The sequence below is a fragment of the Sinocyclocheilus grahami genome, unplaced genomic scaffold, assembly GCF_001515645.1.
Source record: "Sinocyclocheilus grahami isolate Dianchi unplaced genomic scaffold, SAMN03320097.WGS_v1.1 scaffold153.1, whole genome shotgun sequence".
In the NCBI taxonomy this organism is placed as follows: domain Eukaryota; kingdom Metazoa; phylum Chordata; class Actinopteri; order Cypriniformes; family Cyprinidae; genus Sinocyclocheilus; species Sinocyclocheilus grahami.
The window spans coordinates 2416608-2432723 of NW_015505332.1; the positions used below are offsets into that span (position 1 = coordinate 2416608).

Consider the following 16116-nt stretch of genomic DNA (forward strand, 5'->3'; position numbering starts at 1 on the left):
TCCTCTCTGTCTGGCCACATAATTTCATCTACATCACAGCGAATATCATCTCTTGCAATGCAGCGAGGAAAGTATCTCCTCGAGTGGCGAATCCACCCTCTGCAGGACTCTGCTGTGATGTCATCACATGCTGCATTCATGGCCGCTAGCAGGGCCATTCGGGTATGTGGATGCCGGTCATATACCTTCCACCTCCAGGAAGAGAAAAACACCTCTATTGGATTTAGGAATGGTGAGTAGGGAGGGAGATATGCCACCAGCATCCTATCATGTGCCGCAAACCACTGTCTGACGACATCGGAGTGGTGAAAACGCACATTATCCAAAACAAACACATGCTTGCTCAGATGGTCTCCAGTTAGACCCCTCTCATTCTCAGGGATTATGTCCCTGTAAAGAGTGTCTAAAAAAGTCAGCAGATGTTGTGTGTTGTATGGACCAAGACGGGGGATATGGGTGAGGATGCCGTTTTCTGAGATGGCTGCACACATAGTGATATTCCCTCCTCGTTGGCCTGGGACATCAATGGTTGCTCTGTCCAATGCGATTCCTTCCACGTCTACCTTTTGCCAGATTGAAACCCGCCTCATCAAGGTATATGAATGTGTGCAGCGGTTCCCTGCCCTCCAGCTCCAGTACATGCTTTATTACAGAAGAGGGAGTGAGAAAAACTATAACAACTTTTCCTGTGTAACATAATGCATTTTGGACAACATATTGTACAGTATGCACTGTGAATACACATACACAGAACTGTCATGTAAGTGTAGTGCATAACACTACACAAAGTAAATGGTTTACAGCACTGAACATTAGAATATGCATAGAACACATACATGTTTTATCTGTACATACTGGTGACGGAGCTCCTTCACTCTGTCGCGGTTCCGTTCAAATGGCACATTGTACAATTGTTTCATGCGCATTTCATTCCTCCTGAGCACTCTGTCAATTGTAGCGACTGAAACAGATTCAATATTCCCAAAGATGTTGTCATCTTCTATAACAGCACTTTGTATCTCTTTCAACCTTATGGCATTGTTTGCAATCACCATTGCACAAATGGCTTCCTTTTGTTGCGGAGTAAAAAGGGGCCCTCTTCCACCTCTGCAAGCTTGTCTTGCAATCCTGTGTGGTGCAGAGTAAAATTACAGTAAATATGGCAAATCTTTACTGTAACACTACTGTACACTACAATACACTAAATGTGTGATGCAGTAAAGCTGTACGTCTAAATGTAAAATGTACAGTGACAAGTTCTTGTCCCACTTTATAAAACAGCAGAGAGTTGTATGAAAGCAATGTCCAAAAGCATTTGCAATTTGTTCGAAGGAATGAGAAACTGCTACTATGATGTGCACAAATGACTAAATGTTGTGGAGGTTGAACTAACTGTTGTGCAAATGTAAATAGTGATGTGAGAAATGCACCAAAGCGACTGAGAAAAACTGTAATTAACTGCTCATATCATCCAGAATTTATGTGCAAATAAAGGGGGGGGGGGAATTAACCTATTAATATATATTTATTTATTTATTTATTTATTTTATAAAAATTGTATGTGTTTTCATATCAAGCATATAAATTAATGAACTTCTTATTGTATCGTACAGAATTTCTGTGTGTGCATCCCTATCATTTTTTTGTTAATTAATAGGTTACTACTATAGATAAATGAATACTATTATTTATTTATTTATTTTCATTTAGTATAAAAATTTAATATGGCTAAATCAGATTTGCAAATAATAATTTTATATTAATTGATAGTTTAATAATAAGTTTAATACATTTAATGTATGCATATGACTGCATCCAAATTATAAAAAATAAATTGCATTTATTTAAAAATTTAATACAGCTTATTGAATTTATGTTTTTAAATAATTTTTGTAATTTTGATTGAGTACTTGATATAGCAGGAACCACTTTTTCAAATGTATATTTTTAAGTAAATCCAACATATTTGAGGCTCTAGTTTAGTCAGTTGTCATGGGTGGAGATCACTAAAGCTCCACCTTGTCCCATAGCTGCAGGTCTGTCTGTTATTTAGATGCAACATTCTCCCCCAGAGCGTCTTCTCACTGTTTACGAGCCAAAGCCACTCACGTTCCAGACCACAGATTTAATGTCTTTTATCTAAAAGGCACAATGGTCAGGTCTGGCTCTTCTGTGGTGTTAAAACCTCTTTTCACTTTCCAGCCACCCCAAGGGAGGCTTCTCATGAAGGTGGCATGACAGATCGCCATCAACAAAGTGCTGCACACAGGCTCCGTATTCATATTTACTGCTGTACGGAGGGGCACGTGGTCCTGCTGTGACTTCTCATCTCTGCCTGTTGGCAAGAAAAACAGCTTTAAAGTGTTTATGCCTGAAACAAATTAAAACTAATATTCGTTTTTGCTATTAATGCTTTCTTTTTCCACAAGCTAAGTTGCGGTTGATTCACGTTCCCATCATGGGTCATGCTTCAATTGCACTGCTCGTGTTCCTCCATATTGATCTACAGCCTCAAGAGCAGAGGGTTTCTTTGATGTTGTTTTAATGTTTCTTTTTATTGAACATTTCTACTCATCAAAGAGCAAAAATGAGCGTAGATTTTCACCTGCTGAGTATGGATTCATAGCCATGCTGAATAAATGAATTTTCCTCTGAGACCTTTTGGCAGAGCCAGTAGGAACCGATCTCCTTTCCCACGTCAACATGATGTTCTTGCTTCATCTGCTTTCTCCTTTTGTCATTTCCATTTAAGGCTGTAGCTGAAGGAATAATGAAAGAAATGAGATGTTTCTCAGGACGGGACCCTGCTTGATACGGCTAGTTTTGCATAGCCAGACTTTTAACTAGGAGCATGAAGTCTGATCCACTTTACTGCTTATTCTGGTGATTAAATGATATACCAGTCAAAAGTTTGGAAGAATTAAGATTTTTAAAATAGTCTTGAAAGAAGTCTGCAGTAAATATACAGTAAAAATACAGTAAAAACGGTAATGTTGTGAAATATTATTACAATTAAAAATAGCTGTTTTAAATTGGAATATATTTTAATATGTAATTTATTTCTGTGATTCAAAGCTGAATTTTCAGCATCATTACTCCAGTCTTCAGTGTCACATGATCCTTCAGAAATCATTCTAATATGCTGATTTGCTGCTCAATTGTTACTGGTACTTGATTATTATTAATGGTTCTTTTGTTCAGCATGTGTTTGAAACAGACAAAATAGAAATCTTCTGTAACATTATAAATGTCTTTTACTGTCACTTTTGATATGTTTAATGCCTCCTAGCTGATTAAAAGTGTTATTATAAATAAATATATAAGCAGCACAATTGTTTTATCATTGATAATAATAACAATATTAAATGTTTATTGATATTAATATTAAATTACAATATATTCAAATAGAAAACCGATATTTTAAATCATAATAATATTTCAGAATATTGCTGTTTTTACTTTATTTTTGGTCAGGTAAATCCCACCTATAGGTGAGCAGAAGAGACTTCTTTCATAAACATCAATAAATCTGAATTATTTCAACATTTGGACTGGTAGGCTATGTAGACTGGCAAAGACCAAATGAAATTCCAATAAAGGTGCAAACAATTGTAGCAGAAAATAGCCTTGTAATAAGAATCCATTTCTGTCCAAAGTGAATAAGTACTCAAATAAGTGCACGTGAATATCTAGTTTAATGTGTCAATCACAACACACCTTTGAATATCTTTTTCTAGTCAGGTGATTTTTAGCCTGTGTTTTTCAGTTTTGTTGTAGATGCTTCAGAGTGCGATGTCATCTGAGGCAGAGAGAAATCCAGCAGACTCTCTACATCCCCACCTTCAGATCCATCACAACATGTGCTGTAGAACACATTGGCTTGTATAAATCTTTCATTGACACTGGAGAGATGTGCTGAAGGTTGGTGCTGCTCGCAGTGTTTTCCAGATAAATCCACGAGGCATATTATACTGTGGCCTGTCAAAACCGTATGATTTGCTTGCTGCCCTGAGTATTTCAATCTGATCTTGATTGCTGACGAAAGCAGCACTTATTATAAGTGGTCTGGAATACAGCTGTTATAGTGTAGTGACCTAGTTCACTAAAGTCTGAGTGGCTATCAAGTAGGGAACTCGGGGTCCATAGACAATTTGAGAGAAACAAATGTGTTTTAAAGATTAGTTCACCTCAAAATTTACACATTCTGATGTCTTTTTTTTTAATAGCCCCAATTATTTATTAGGGTCAGTTACCCATCCTCCACCCCCCATATGTGTATGTATATATATATATATATATACTATATATATATATATAGTATATACAGTGGGTACGGAAAGTATTCATATGGGGGGTGGAGGATGGGACTTAGGACCATGTGATATTTCAGTTTTTCTTTTTTAATAAATCTGCAAAAATGTCAACAATTCTGTGTTTTTCTGTCAATATGGGGTGCTGTGTGTACATTAATGAGGAAAAAAATGAACTTAAATGATTTTAGCAAATGGCTGCAATATAACAAAGAGTGAAAAATTTAAGGGGGTCTGAATACTTTCCGTACCCACTGTATATATATATATATATATACATACACACACATACATGCATACATAAATACATACGCTTTTGATTTTTATTATATATACACTTTTATTGTATATTATTATTCTGCAGTCACACATTAAATTAATCAAAAGTGAAGACATTTATAATGTTATAAAAAAAAACTTTTTAAAATACTGTTCTTTTGAACTGTCTATTCATCATCAAGTAACCCTAAAAGTATTGCGGTTTCCAAAAAATATTCTAAGCAATATTCTAAGCATATATATAAGCAGCGCAACTGTTATCAACATTGATAATCAGAAATGTTTCTTGAGCAGCAAATACTGACAATTCAGCTTTGCATCACAGGAATAAATTGCATTTTGAAATATATCAGTTTTCTTGCATTTGATTGACTCACTTCTGAAGCCGACTGGAACAGGGACTAATAAACGTATGTATCTTTTTCATTTCGACATGCAAAGAGCAGCTGATCTGGGGAATATATTCATGTAAAGTGACTTGAAAGACATTATCAGAGATGTCTAGTGCAAGTTCAGTGCATTCTACAAATCGAGGTTTTTCTTTTTATTTTGATTAAGGATACTCATGTTTAACTCATGCAGTTTTTTTCTAGCATCTCTGATGTAGTGGTTCACTGCACTCAAACACACGCTGTCTTCTGAGTACATCAGACAAAAGCATCACTTCACAGAGCTGTTAATGAAGGCCTGCTCTTATTCAACAGACTGATCTGAGCACAATTGATCAGAGATTCAGAGCTCAGGAGATTTCATGGTGTCCTCAGTTGTGATTCATTTATGCATTCGCTTCAGCTCAGTTGTTTTTCCTAACATTCCTTTTTTAAATCAGGATTGAAAATTAAAACAAATGTATGAATTGTTAACAGAGCATGAGTATAGAATGAGCATCTATCTATCTATCGTTCTATCTATCTATCGTTCTATCATTCTGTCGTTCTGTCTATCTGTTGTTCTATGTATCATTCTGTCTATCATTCTATCTACCATTCTTTTTATCTATCTATCTATCTATCTATCTATCTATCTATCTATCTATCTATCTATCTATCTATCTATCTATCTATCTATCTATCTATCTATCTATCTTTTTGTCAGTATCTGCTATTCTATCGTTCTGTCTGCATCATTCTATATCTATTGTTCTGTCATTCTTTCTCTATCTATCGTTCTGTTGTTCTATCATTCTGTCTGTGCATCTATCATTTTGTCTGTATCTACCATTCTATCTATTGTTCTGTCTTTTTTTCTCTGTTGTTCTGTTTTTCTTTTTTTTGCTCTGTCATTCTATCTCTTTCTATGTTCTGATGTTCTGTTGTTTATCTATCTATCTATCTATCTATCTATCTATCTATCTATCTATCTATCTATCTATCTATCTATCTATCTATCTATCTATCTATCTATCTATCGTTCTATCTATCGTTCTATCTATCACTCTATCATTCTATCTGTCTGTCTGTTGTTCTATTGTTCTATCTGTCGTTCTATCTTTTATCTATCATGCTATCTATTATTTGATCTGTCATTCTATCATTCTTTTTATTTATCTGTCATTCTATCTATCTGTCTGCATCTATCTGTCTGTCTGTCTGTCTGTCTGTCAGAAACATGTAAGACTTCCTGTTTATAAAATATATATTATGTCTCCATTTGCCATTTGCTTCCAGCTTCTTCTCTTTGGTGTTTAGGAGAAACATTTGAGATATCAGAGATATGAGAACAAATTTTTTGGTCTCCAGTGGTGCAGTAGGTTATTAACCAGACATGCTTGTTGCATCTCAGCAACTCCTGCTTTCAGTAATTGCTAAAATTGCTGAAACATTTATTATATTAATGGTGCTGCAAGTGATTTTAACAATTTCACATGCATTCTCTTTAAAACCCGGCCCTCTCAAACCCAAACACCACAATGATTGACTGACAGAGAGTGTTTCTGATTGGCTACAAAAGAGCAAGCCATTCTTCTGTGGCTTCTGTGCACCATTTCATTTGCAGCACCATTAAATCAAGGTTATTTTGTTGTTGTTTTTTCATCCCTAACCCATCTATCTCTAATACATGATCACATGCATGTTATTAATGGTAAAAGCGGTGATGTATCTTCATCAAATGCTTCTCTCTATGAACTGGGCTGTGGGTCCGTTTGACTGACAGTCTGAATTGTCTGCACTCTGTTTCCTACACACCTGTCAGACGCTGATGGACCAGCACTTTGTCAGCCAGAATTACCTTTTATCATGACAGCTGGCATCTCCTCCGAGCACAGGAGATAATGATGTGTGAGATACTGATCAATCCTGACCCACTGCAGGCCCGATCCTCTCACAATGACCCCAGTGTGGGCAGATGGTAGTATCACCAAAATATTACATCATACTGGTATACATCACAAATGAGTTGCTTCTCTGGAAATTCAAGGAAGATTAAGGAAAAAAAATTTGATTTTAATAAAAAAAAAAAAAGTGTTTATTCCGTTATATTGACACAAAAAAACACTTATTTTTAAATACACGTTTTTAAAACGTATTTCAGTTTTTAAGGTTTGTGGAGTCTAAAATCAAGGTGTAATTTCTCAAGATACATATTTTACAAAACGGCCTGCTGCACCTTTAATTTAGCATATTTTGGAGCTATTCATGTCACAGCTCTTCACGTTCGCAGACCACCACAGTCTCGAAATCCTCTTTCTGAACCTGTGGGGGAGTCAGAAGACATAAAAGTGAAATCTTTTGTTGTTTTCGGTGAAGCCCATTGTGTAGGGATTGTGTTTATTCTTGCTTTTCCCAAAGACGATTAGCCTTGGCAAGCGACAGCAGTTCTGCTCCCTCCCACCGTTGGAGGAAGCACATCATGCAGTCATTAAGTCTGTGACATAATTGGAGAAATGTATGCTGTTATATGTCTCTCTGCTGCTCTGTGAACGGTGTTTGCTTATTTGCAATAAATTATAATAGATTTTGACTCGGCAGACACCACTGTAGTTCTCTTTCTAGTGATCTACCTTCATGTTTGGTGCCTACATATACAGCTGCCTTCTAAGACAGCATCCTAACTGGAGTGTAACTGCAAAGTGATTGATTTGAAACGCTCTACATGAATAAAAGAGCTTCAGATGTTGCACAAATAGCACTCTGAGAAACTAAATTTAAATTTTTCTTCATACAGAACTGGTAAATCACCTCAGAGCTCATGATTGGTCTTTCTTGAAAAGTTTAGATGCTATTGATCATTTCTCTATGGAGAAAGTAAGTGGGACTTTTTGTCCACCTCATAGAGTCACACTAATATTGAGTGAAATATTCCATTTTTATTACACTGAACTGTATTCAGTCTTAAATGCATTTGCCAGCTCCAAATCCTCTTTACCCTCTAATGTTTTAGAATGTGGCCAAATCAGGGTTTCTTTGAAGGCAACATCATATTCTGCCTAGTGTGTACTGTTTGTGTCAGGCGTGTGCTTCTGATACCTTAAAATGAGAATAGTGTTATTTTGGTCACACTTTAGTTTGGGGTCCGATTCTCACTATTAACTAACTTCTGCCTCAATAAACTCCTAATTTGCTGCTTATTAATAGTTAGTAAGGTAGTTGTAAAGATTAGGTATGGGGTAAGGGATCGAAAATATGGTCATGCAGAATAAGGCATTAATATGTGCTTTATAAGTACTAATAAACAGCCAATATGCTAGTAATATGCATGCTAACAAACAACTAGTTTAAGGAATTGGTCCTTAAACTAATTTGTTACCGTTATTGTAATATTATTTATATATTATTATAGCATTTTGATTTATAGCTTGTATTTTTATATTTTCAGTTTTCATTTTAGTAAAGATTTGGTAATTTTGATATATATACCTGTCATTTTTGGTGTTAGTTTGAGCAATTTTTGTACTTCAGCTTATTTGTGATTTGTGTGATATACACACTATTGTTCAAACGTTTGAGGTCTCTTTTTTTTAGTATTTGAAACGAAGCTATTGTAAAGCAGTTTTATTTTAGTATTATTTATACATTGTTTTTTTTAATATTTTGAATTGGCTTTATTTTTGTTTTTTATTCAAATTTTAGTTGAGGTTTCAGAAATGTTGCTATGTGTTTCTGCCATTTTATTATTACTATTCTTTTTATGTTTGTATATTCAGTAACTAAATCATTAACTTTTCAGTTTCAATGCTTTTAGAACTTTATTTATTTCAGTTAGTTTTATTTCAGCTTTATATATTTTTATATTTAGTTAACAATAGCATCACTGTTGTGACATTCTCTTTGCCTTTCAAAGCCGGAATGAAACATAGTGACCTGCAGAGTAAACACATCCTGGGCGCCCACCCTCTTCATCAAATGATATTAATTAGAACTAGTGAGTGGGTGGAATGAGTGGTTGGTCAATTGGTCTTATGATATAATGTTATTAGTAATGTTTGTGAAGCTACTCGTCTCTTTTCCCCATTATTATTTTTGAAATGGAAACTAATAATGCTTCAAATTGTATAGGAGATGTGCTATTTCTTTTGTTAATAAGCAGACTTACTAATTTCACCTGACAGGTGATAAAACTGGCAAAAAAAACTAAACAAAAAAACAAAGAACCAGAATATCTGATTTGGGTCAGTAAGGAACCACCAACATCGCAGCAACCACTAAATGCATATCAACACACTGGTGTCAGAAAATCTTGTCAAATGTTTTTATACTATGCTTTACAAAATTTCCCCTGCTCTTGTTTAACACAATGAGGCCTGATGCGACGCCTTTGCAGCAAGAACCTTCTGAGATGGATTATTATTTAGCCTCATTACATGGACCACTATTTATCATGCAGGAGGTGCTGAATGTGAGATGGAAACTCGACACAGCTAATGTAATACAGTGAAAATTAATGGTAATAAAGCCTCATTTTCTGTGAGATTGAGCCCCTGAAGCACAATCACAGTCCTTGTTGTCTTCACAGATCTCTATTTGTCATGCTTTGCTGTCTGCACTCGCTGGATTCTTGGTTTAAGCTGCTTTTGTTAAACCACTGATTCTTCAGCCTGTACAATATGCTATATATGCTTGCATTTCATTTATTATTACGGCAGAAAAACTGGTAATTAGTCTCAACTGTCATAAAAAGGAATAAAAAAAGCTTTTGGAGGTGAAATGAATTTAATGACCCTTTAATTGCAGTAAGTACGTTTTTTTTCTCTTTTATTTTTCAGAAACTCAGACATACCTATTTTTACTGATACATCAGTTCTTAGCTATTTTCTTAAATAAGGTTAAATAAAGTTAATAGTCAAACCTCAAATGGGAATTTTCAAGCTGTGTTTAACATGTTGAAAAGATCATTCTGTGGTGCATAAGCTTTTATTTTTCAGTTTTGTAGCCTGTTTTGCATGTCAGTGGTCCTATATTTCTTATTTTGCCTGATGTTAAGCATTTATTCATACTCTGTTTAGTATGTTTGGCAACAATTTGTTGCATTTGATGACTTGATGTGATCCCAAAATTAGTGCCCATGAGGTTCTTGTTGCTTCTTCTGTTCCCATTCTCTATTTAGAGTTTGACGCTGCCAGTAGTACAAAGCAGCAGGTACTGAGCGGTGATTAACTTGTTTTGACTGCCTAATTGCTTCACAGCCAAATAGTTAATTAGGCCAACACTCAGATTATCACCTTAAGGATCAGTCAGGTACAAAAGTGAACCTATTCAAATGTCAAAGTGTGTAAACCTGACACCGTGGCTGTGTTCCAGCACTTAGTGGGCCCGCCTCACTGTCTGTTGCCTACATACACAGTTGCTTTCTGAGGCAGCATCCAAACTGGGTTTGGTGTCTCATAAGAGTCGTTCTTGGAACGTCACACATAGGCAGAAACTCACAAATAGCGCTTCACAAAAGAGTTTGCATCTTGCAGTTTAATTAGCTTCAAAAGTATAGCACACACAAATATTGTGTATAAAACATTTGTCATTTTAATTTCGTAAATATTACAATGATTTATTTATTTCAATTTAAATCTTTAATTTTAAATCTAATTGCCTAAGTTTGGGGTCCATGGAAGCTTGTTTCTGTCATGTATGTGTGTATGTATGTATGTATGCGTGTATGTATGTATAAATAAATAAGCTAATTGCAACATTTTATCTTAGAATTGTGAGTTTATTTCAAAAAGAGTCAGAATTAAGAGATGTAAACTCGAGAAATTGCGAGGAAAATCTCAGAATTGTGAGTTGTAAAGTCACAATTACCTTTTTTTCATTGTGGCATAAACAAGCTTCCATAGAGGTCAGTAAAATTAGCTTTAAAGAAATTAATACTTTTATTCTCAGCAAGGATGCATTAAATCTATCTATCTATCTATCTATCTATCTATCTATCTATATATCTATCTATCTATCTATCTGTCTATCTGTCTATCTGTCTATCTGTCTATCTGTCTGTCTGTCTGTCTGTCTAAAATAAGCTTCACAGTGCATTATGGCATTAACTTCTAAAAGAATCTTATAAGGCAGCATCATTATGTAGCATTTCCTCAGGGACTTTGCACTAACTGGTGTGTTTTCCCAGGTCCGTGGGGCAGATGTATGGGCAGCGAGTGCGGTCCAGGTGGCAGTCAGAGTCGGGCAGTGTGGTGCGCTCATGTGGAAGGCTGGACCACCCTTCACACCAACTGCCTTCAGTCCACACGGCCGGCCAACCAACAGAGCTGCTTCCGCGTCTGCGACTGGCACAAGGACCTGTACGACTGGCGGCTGGGTACGTGGAACCAGTGCGTTCCCATATCGCTGCGCACCGGCCGCACGGGCATTTGCCTGCAAGGCGAAGAGGGCATCCAGACGCGGGAGGTGAACTGTGTGCTCAAGGCGGACGGCTCAACTGCGGACCACGCCATCTGTGAGTACTTTGAGCCCAAACCCCGGCAGGAACAGGCCTGTTTAATTCCTTGCCCTCAAGACTGTGTGGTGACCGAGTTCACCCCATGGACCACGTGCTCCAAGACCTGCGGGCTGGGCCTGCAGAACCGCGTCCGCTCCATCGTGGAGCCGCCGCTGTTCAGTGGGCTTCCTTGCCCCAATCTGACGGAGTTCCAGACGTGCGCGCCGAGGGCCTGCGAGGGCAGAGAGACAGTGTTCAGTCTGAAAGTGGGCGGATGGAGCGAGTGCAAGCTGCCTTCTTTAGCATCACCTCCGACCTCCTCTGCCGCCCCCTCACGCACCGCCCGCCAAGCCCGCCGGCGGAAAGGCAAAGAGAGGAAAGGGAACCGAGACCCAGAGATGCGCGAGCTCATCAAGAGCAAAAGGAACCGCAACAGGCTGAATCGACTAGAGGATGACCTCTGGAATATGGAAATAGGCTACCAGTCTCGGCAAGTAGTGTGTGTGCATCGAAACGGAAGCACGGTGTCTCTCAGGTTAGTGACTCTTCCCATTAGAACCATATTCATTTGACTTAAATTATTGACAATAATGAGGTTGTGAGGGGTGGAATATTGATCTGTTCAGTGTACTGTATTACCAAGTAACTGATTTTCACAAACCTGGATTCTGGATTTTTTGCCCACTGGAAAGTGCAACGTTTTATCTTAAACAAGAGTTAAACAGTGAACGCAGTTAACTTAACAACGACTAGATCATTTTTTTGCCCTATTTATTCATTTGTTAAATAGTTTACTATGCAATCTGTACAGTGATTTGGATGCGTGTTTTTTATTACTTTTTATATTTTCTGATATTCATGTTATATTGTAGTGTGACACCCGGAAAAAAAAACTAATATATATATAAAATAATAATTAATAATTCAACATAATTTTTTTCAAAAATACTTGAAAATGAAATATAAACATACAATAACTTCTATGATGAGCATGTTTTCCATTTCTGAATTATTAATATTCATTTCATATTTTCTTTTTAGTAGTTCAGGTTTTAATGTGTTTCATGGTGCAACTCCCCAAACGTTAATGATATTTATAAATTAATAAATGCTGCTATGTTAATATTAATAGTTATTAATTCATTATTAGTAATCACTTTTATTTATTATTAATATGAATTATAATTAATTAACATTAATATTAATTTATTAAAAAAATATTTAAAATGGCAATTTGTACAATGACTTGGATACACGTCTTCTGTGATGAGCATGTTTTTCATGTCAGAATTACTAATATTCATTTTGATATTTTCCTTTGAGTAGTTCAGGTTTTAAAGTGTTTCATGGTGCAACTCCTCAAAAGTTAATTATGTTTATAAACTAATAAACACTGCTATGTTAATATTAATATTTAGTAATTTATTATTAGTAATCACTGTTATATATTATTAATATTAATTATAATGAATCAACATTCATACATAAAAACTGCAATTTGTACAATAGGATACACCTCTTCTATGATGTGATTCCATATTAGAATTATTAATATAAATGTTTATATTTTTTTCCTTTTTGTTAGTTTTGGATGTAAAATGTCATGTGGTGCGACTCCCCAAAACGTAAAGAGTTTTTGAATGAATAAATATCATTACATTAATATTAATATATTTAATCAATTATGTTAATAATAATTAACATGTATATTCATTTATTTAAAAATGCATTAAAAATGCAATTTGTGCAATGACTTGGATACACCTCTTCTATGATGAACATGTTTGTCATATTGGATTTATTCAAATGAATTTTAATGTTTTCTTTTCATTAGTTCAGGTCGTAAAATATCTTGTGGTGCAACTCTACACAAATGTGATATTTATAAATAATAAATATAACTAAGTCAATATTAATTAATTAATTATTAATAATCTTTATTAATTATTATTATTAATTGCAACTCACCAAATATTTTTACCTTTTTTATTTTTAACAGATTTTTAGAAATTATAATTAATTCCAGATTATTTGATATGCACATTCACATATTCAAAGTATAAGAAGGATATTACTTGTAAAATATTACCCATAAAAGTTTGTCATACTAAGGATGAGCAGTTTTAACTTAAATGTGCTTATATTGAGGCTTTCTCAATATGCAGTATGTCCGTTAATATTAAAAAACCCTGGTCATTTTTATGTTTATGTGTTAAAAGCTATCACGCATTAGTTTCTCCTGAGCCGCATCTCTTTTGTTGTAGCACTAATGGTTGTCAGGCTAATAGCGGTTAAATGAGTGTGAAAACTAGGGATTTCTGCACTCCGTCAGCCGCTGACAGTAAGAGGATGATGCCTGCGTGACTCGTCTGGGTCTCCGCTGTGCTGTCAAAGCACTCCCACGCTTGATGTCTATTTTCAACAGTAGAAATGACAACTGTATATTCCCCAGCAGCAGATTGTGTGACACGGCAGGAATCTGTGCCAGCACTTTCCACCGAGTATTAAATGTTCAAGAGTTTTGTAGTTATTTAAAAAGTTTTGGCGCAGACTACTGTGTATCTCAGGCGTACAGTGTTTGGTCTTTGATAACCGTTCGAGCTCAGGAACATGGGAAGAGTTGAAAGGAAAACATTCAGAGCGTTTCAGCCTGAGGAATCTGCAGGTAAAGTTAAGTTTATGGAAACAGTTCAATAGCCAACATCCAGGTTAAAGCAATCCAGCAAAGTCACATATAATACACAAAGTCAAATACACCATTCAAAAATGTGGGATTATTTTTGAAACATATTTTTGAAGTAATTTATGCTCATCAAGGCTGCGTTTATTTTATTAAAAATGAAGTAAAAACATTTAATATTAGTATCATTTAAATTAGATGTTTTCTATTTGAATATATTGCAAAATGTACTTTATTTCTGTGATTCAAAGCAGATTTGTCTTCAGTGTCACATGATCCTTCAGAAATCATTTTAATTCTGTATGCTGCTCAAGAAACATTTCTTCTTATTATCAATGTTGAAAACAGTTGTGCTGCTTGCTAATTTTGGGGAAACCATGATATTTTATTTTTTGGGATTCTTTGATGAATAGAAAGTTTAAAAGAACACCATTTATTAGAATTTTTTTTGTAACATTATAAACAACACTTTTTTTTACAATTTAATGCATGCTTGCAAAATAAAACTATTAATGTCTTTAAAAAAAACTAAATCTTATTGACCCCAAACTTTTGAATGGTAATGTATATATGAAATGTATGGAATTGCAAAAACAACCATCAGGAGAATAAATATTAATCTTTAACTTGTTTCTCTTTGCTCCTGAAATATTCATAGCTGTTTTGTTTCTTCAAGAAAGTGAAAAATAACACACTTTTTCTGTGATCAGCCAGTAGACCATCGCAAACAAACAGTTCGCACAATTCTTATTCTGTTTCATTACTTTGCTTTTGTCAGTATAGTAAACCCAGCAGTACTTAGTGTAATATTTCACCAGACATCTCATCTGTTGCTAGTACTTTGTGTTTGTGGCTTTACACAAGCTCTCGAAAGCCAAAGACTGTAAATCACATACCTTTGCTCTGTGTTATGCATACAATAGCATTGTTTAATTGAGTATTTCCTGCTAACTTTATTTAGGATTTGATGGACTTCTTCATAATGCTCCTGTTGCCGCAGCGAGGCTCTCCTCAGTTGCCACAATTGAGTTATTCTTACATTAAAGGAGAACCATCATTCTCATTTAAATGGAAATGATGGTGTCCTCATTCCATCAAGCAGCTGTAAATAACAGCTCACCAAAAATGTGCAACACAGTGCATAAAAACAATGCATGTTAGTAATATTTGGAAGTTTGAGGTGCAGCAAAGCATATTTCAGCAGAATAACACTGCTTGAAACCAATTTGAGACTCAGGAAAAGTCAAACCCGCCCTAAATTTATTTTCTTGTTGAATATCCTGTTATATACCGGTACATCACATTTTGGAAGTTATGGAAACTTTTTTCATGTTTAATTTAAACTTCTTTAGCAAACATGGCGTTGATAGTTGATATGTGTGATTTATTTCCGTTAATCAGTTCCAATTGTCAAAAATGTTTGTTTAATTAAATACCATAAATATGCCACAGCCATATCACCCTGCAGCCCAAGACTGGTTGCCCACTGAAGCTGAGCAGGGTTGAGTCTGGTCAGTACCTGGATGGGGGACCTCCTGTGAAAACTAGGTTTCTGCTGGAAGAGGTGCTAGTGAGGCCAGCAGGGGGTGCTCACCCTGCAGTCTGTGTGGGTCCTAACGCCCCAGTGTAGTGATGGGGACACTATAGTGTCAAGAAGCACCGTCCTTCGGCTGAGACGTTAAACCGAGGTCCTGACTCTCTGTGGTCATTAAAAATCCCATGGCAATTCTCGTAAAGAGTAGGGGTGTACCCCGGTGTCCTGGCCAAATTTGCCACCACTGGCACTTGTCTATCATGGCCTCCTAATAATCCCCATCACATTGATTGGCTCTATGACTTTCTCTCCTCTCCACCTGTAGCTAGTGTGTGGTGAGCTCTCTGGCGCCGCTGTCCTGTGGCTATCATCGTATCATCCAGGTGGATGCTGCACACTGATGGTGGTTGAGGAGAGACCCCCCCCCCCCCCCCCCCCCACTTTGAAAGGGC

General features: G+C 35.9%; 1 protein-coding gene across 1 annotated transcript in view; it reads left to right on the forward strand.

Annotated features, from left to right (window-relative positions):
- LOC107592524 (thrombospondin type-1 domain-containing protein 7A-like) overlaps positions 1-16116 on the forward strand; it is a 139957-nt gene that overhangs the window by 43330 nt on the left and 80511 nt on the right. The window contains exons 2-3 of the mRNA XM_016282055.1: positions 11142-11985; positions 14001-14115. Of these exons, the coding sequence (XP_016137541.1) occupies positions 11142-11985; positions 14001-14115 (959 nt within the window). The remainder of the gene's footprint in view (positions 1-11141; positions 11986-14000; positions 14116-16116) is intronic.